Consider the following 5,109-nt stretch of genomic DNA (forward strand, 5'->3'; position numbering starts at 1 on the left):
TCGGGAGGGGAGCGCCTCGGGGTGGGGTTGTGGGGGGAGCGGGAGCGCGAGCTGTGACGCAGCTCTATGGTCGGTGCGTGTTGGGGGAGGGGTTCTGTACCACGTGGAGCCCTCCGTACCGTCTCTGAAAGACGCAGCAGACATTTGCATCATTCATAAAGAAGAAAAGATTTTATTTTTGGATAACTCAGCCTGGGTTTAAAGTCTCTCAGGGAGGAAACGCTGTTGAAACTAACATTTCTTGTAGAAACGCATGTCGCCCGGCGCCTTATACGTCAAAGTTGCACAGCCTATTAGCACTCAGTACGTGTTGGGGATCACTCTCAGCTACTACCGCGCCAAATTTCAGCTTAATATCTACGAAACTGACTGAGTTAAAGCCATTTTGTCTGTCTGTTAGCAAAATATCTCATGAGCCAGTGAACAGAGTGGATGGACACAATTCAAGATGGCCGCCACAGCCACATAAATGGCTACGACTGCTGAGAGTCGTCCCCAGCTGTGGTTTTCTTTGACAATAAAGCAAGATCAGATAAATTAAATATGTGTTGCAGATTCAAAACTTACATTTTAAGTCTTTCATTTACAATTATAGGAAAACCGAATGAGTTTACAGATTCCAGTGACCCTCAAACTTAAAACCTTTAACGGTTCTTAGCTGCCGCGTTCGTCCTGGATTCAAACCTCGTTTTATTCTAACTGGATTGAATCGAGCTGCAGTTGGAGACGATGTTTTTGGGGTTTCCGTTGAGCTGGAAATGATCCCCGCAGACGGGAAGTCTGGAAGCAGAGCTCCACGTTGGACACTAGATGTCAGCGTCAGCCCGCGGTTCGGCCGGGCAACGAGTTCTCAAAGAGCCGAAAGAAACGGGGATCGAGCTCAGATTCGCTCACTTTGAACTGAACTTTTCATCCTGGAATAATCGGACGGCACAGCTTCGGCTTCTGCCGGCTCAGGATCACAATCCTGACCGTTTACAGGACGAAGGAAAGAAGAACGCCGACCTTAAAGGTTCCACACGAAGGAAGTTAATAGAGAAAAGAAAGACGAGTCTGATGGAGCTGAAGGACGAGACGAAGGACAGGACGAAGGACAGGACGAATGTCAGCTTCACGGAGAAGACAGGAAGGAAGGAGCTCCTTCCACGTCTCCAGGAGACGTTTTGCCTTATTTCTGTCTGGAGGTGGTCAGATGAGACCTCACCCTGCTGTGAAGCACGCCGGCGGCAGCATCATGCCATCTGATCTCCAGACATGTGGACAAAGATCTCACTCCGTCGACTCGAGAACAAACAAAGCTAAACCCTAACAGGAGAGACACAGTTCGCTTTCGGTGTTTTGGAAATTTGGAATTTCTTATTTTTTATGTAACTGAGTAATTTTAGGTCATTCCCTGATGAGAGCTCGTTGTGACGAAGGCATCGTTGAACATCGTTAAAGGATTGACGAGGCTTCGTATTATTATTATTATTATTATTATTATTATTATTCGACTTCTTTAATCGCTGAGACTTCCTCTGAGAGGAGACTCCTGAAAAGCGACACCGTCAGCAAAAAATGTGGCAGCAGCCGGTGAATCCCGCAGCCTGCATCGTTTAAATAAAGCAACATTTCCTGGTTGAGCAGGTTTCACCGTCAACAGCTGACGTCTTGGCTGAGGCAGCAGCTAAAGGATTGTTGCCGTGTCGCATTTTTCCAACCAGAACCAGGAAACAGCTTTGCGCCTGTTTGGCATCGCTTCCGTCAAAAACAACAAATACTCCGCTTCGCCCTCTTAACGTTCGGCCGTTTTAGCTGAAATCAGACGAACTGCTTCGCCTGCGTGACTCTGCCGGACGAAGCTAAAACTGCGTCGTCAAAGCTGGAAGGAGCAGAACTCTGACGAAGAAACGAGCTAAAAAGAGCAAAAAAAAAGAAGATAAAATAAACAAAATGCTAGCTAAACATAGCAGAAAAGTAGCTAAAAAAAAACCCAAGAGGTTAGCTAAAAGCAGCAAAAGCTAAGGAAAAAGCTAAAAGTACCAAAAAAGCTAGCTAAAACCAAAAGGTAGCAAAGAGCTAAAAGAGGCAGAACAATAGCTTAAAGAATTAAAAGGTTAGATAAAATACCAAAGGTAGCAAACAGCTAACAAAAAACAAATAAAAGAATGTTAGCTAACAGAAGAGATAGCTACTAGTAGCAGAATGCTAGCTAAAGGCAGCAAAAGGGTAGGTAAAAGAGATTGATAGCCAAAAGATGCTAGGTAAAAGAAAGAAACTATAAAAAGTTAACTAAAAGAAGCAAAAGATTAGCTGAAAGGTAAAAGCAGCAGAAGACAAAAACAGTGTTTGTAAAGGAACTGAAGATATGTGTCTCTGCAAGAAAAATATTAAAAATAAAAAGTTCAAACGTTAGAAAACCCAAAAGTCTCCTGAATGAGCCGAACGTTCGGCTGTGGAAACGGCTAAAACAGCAGGAGTAGATTACATAAGGCATTAGTTTATTTAAAAACGAGTTGAACTAGTCGGGATCTTTAATTATCTGCTGTAGAAGAAGTTTAACTTTTAAATTTGATCCGGTTTTTAAGGTTTCTAAACGTAAATATGCAGGTTTTTGTAAAGTTTATAGCCAATGGAGCCTAGCTAAAACTAGCTAACCTGGTGCTAAAGAACAGTTTTAGCTATTGTGCAGCTAACATTAGCTACTAGCTACTTCTAGGCCAGCTTAGTTTTAAGTTTCCCAGGTTTAGTTCCTGTGAATAAGGTTATATCTGGAAGATTTCATGTATTTTATAAGAAAAACAAGCTGGTAGCTTTTGTAGAAAAGATGCTAAGCTAACTCTGAGACGCTCCGCAGAAATGAATTTGTCATTTTAAACAGAATTTATCTTTGTTTCATCTTCACGATGCTGTTCTGCTGCTAGAGGAGGAATAAGGAGAAGGCAGTAATGGCTTTCTGTGTGATGTTTGTTTGTGGCAGGACTGACCTTCGAGCTTCAGGTGCTGCACCGTGCTTTCAGGCAGGGAGTGGAAGGAGTTCCCAGGAAAGTACGTGGACGGGCAGAACACGCTGGACTTCCTCTGCTTCAGAATGTGCTGCAGCAGCTCGTACAGGACATCCCCTGCAGACACGCGGGAGGTCAGAGGTTAGAACGGCGACCTTCCTCCGCCTGCATGAGACGGGGAAATTAGCAGTGTTGTCACCCGCCACATCCGGTTTCCCTTCTTCTTCTCTTCGCTTTCCAAGATCCGGGATGCTGCCATTATTGCTCAAGGTCCCTGAAGCTTGAGCAATGATGGCAGGATCGTTCAGGACGCTTGTTTCAGATAAAAAAACCACAGAAAGAACTTGATTTCTGTGTTTAAATTATTCTGCTGAATGCAATGAGATAAAAATAAGAGATTATGGAAACATTCAGGCAGAATATCGTTTTTTTTTGTTGCCCCAAAGTCTCAAACTGCTGTCTGTGTTGGTAAGAAATGAGGCGTTGAGTCGATTTGTTTCAGTCCTAAAGAAGTTAAAGTTGGACCTAAAATCGTCCATCAGCGCTTCTATTATGCAGTCGTCGTTTTGAGCTTTTATTTTGACGTTTGTTGGGGTTCGGAGCACAGACTGGGTTTTATTTTGATGCTTTTAAAAGCGACTGAACGTCTGATTTATTCCAGTCAGTCTGTCGGTTCTTTATTTATGAAACCAAAGCTGGTTCACGTCTTTTAACTTCACCGAGAGGAAACTGAAAGGATCTTTTTGATTTGGTTTGATATTTTCCTATGGAGCTAAAACAGTGTCATAATTCACACTCGTGTTTTTGATGCAAACACAAAAATTTCTTGATTTAAAATCTGCTTCTGGCCTCTGGGCTGCATTTGTGTGTGAATTTAGAGACTCCCCTGACGTCAATCCACTTTTTTTTTAAACAGGAAATGATCAGCAACCAATCATGTATCTTACATGTTTCAGCCAATCACAGTAAGCTAGTCAAACCGAAGAAGTAATAAAAGTAAATTAGTTATTAGGGAATTGTTTTGAAGATCATCTGAAGTTGTTTGCCAACCGCCATTAAAAAAACAGAAGAAGAAGTAGTCAAACCACGCTATCTGCTTGGGAATTTCAGTTAGAAGGCGGCGAAGTGTTTGCATCAAAAATACAAGAGTGAATTATGATGCTGTTTTAGCTCTGTATTTTACCCGTTGGTTCAGTTTGGTTTTTATTCTTCGGCTGAGGGGTGATTAAAGGAGTTTGGGTTGTATTTTTTTTATACATTTCTCCCGTTTGGTTCGACGCTGTCAGCTGTCAGACTTGGAACGGTAACAAACCTCCTTCCCTCGACAAATATCCTGGACTTTTTGACCTCGGTAGGATCGATAACAGACAGAATGTCGAAGCGGTCGGGCCCGTTTCTCACTGCGGGACTCAACATTGAGAGGGAAAAAAGGCGAATTTTCGGCCTGTCTCTGTCTTGGAGAACTGAATTCTTTATTTTGTCGCCCTTAATCCAGTTTGTTCCCACATTTCTGGTTTAATCTGCTGGAGTTCTCATTTATCTCCGTCTTGGCGTTTGTTTCGGCTGTTTTCTGGAGCTCCTCGCAGCTTCGGTGCTCCCGAGACACCAGAGGAGGAAGTCTGAGTCATACGAACGCTGCGACGACATTAGCCAGGAAACTGAGAAGCACCACGAACGTCACAAATGTTGCTTTGTGACGTCCTCCATCAGTCTGAGCCCTGACCTCTCTCTCCGGCTCCTCCTGGGGATCCCGAAGCGTGACTCAGGTGAACCGGATTGCTTCAGTGACTCATTTCTGCTAACGAGGCCGTGATCCGTGGATCCATCCGTTAAATTCCCTCCAGGTCGGGATACGATGACGAGTCCTAAGGACCGATTCAGCAGGTCAGACTCAGGACCGTAGCTCCCACTGAGGACCCCGAGGTCCGGACCTCAGTGTTTTATAAAAACATGAATCCAAACAAGGCTTTTGATCGGCGTGGTTCTCTGCGTAGCTCCACCAGTTTCCTGTAGGAGGCGCTGCAACTGTGTGCAGCTGCAGCCAAACTCAATGTCTACGAAGAAGAGCGCAGCTTTGCTACCTTACTGCTAAAATAAAGACCAGAAGAAGAAGAGCGCCACTTAC

General features: G+C 44.0%; 1 protein-coding gene across 1 annotated transcript in view; it reads right to left on the reverse strand.

The window, feature by feature from the left end:
* etv6 (ETS variant transcription factor 6) overlaps positions 1–5,109 on the reverse strand; it is a 24,897-nt gene that overhangs the window by 2,037 nt on the left and 17,751 nt on the right. Inside the window, exons 4-5 of the mRNA XM_037981195.1 lie at positions 2,967–3,101; positions 7–124 (exon numbers count right to left, since the gene is read on the reverse strand). Of these exons, the coding sequence (XP_037837123.1) occupies positions 7–124; positions 2,967–3,101 (253 nt within the window). The remainder of the gene's footprint in view (positions 1–6; positions 125–2,966; positions 3,102–5,109) is intronic.

Source organism: Kryptolebias marmoratus, linkage group LG18 (genome assembly GCF_001649575.2).
Source record: "Kryptolebias marmoratus isolate JLee-2015 linkage group LG18, ASM164957v2, whole genome shotgun sequence".
Lineage (NCBI taxonomy): Eukaryota > Metazoa > Chordata > Actinopteri > Cyprinodontiformes > Rivulidae > Kryptolebias > Kryptolebias marmoratus.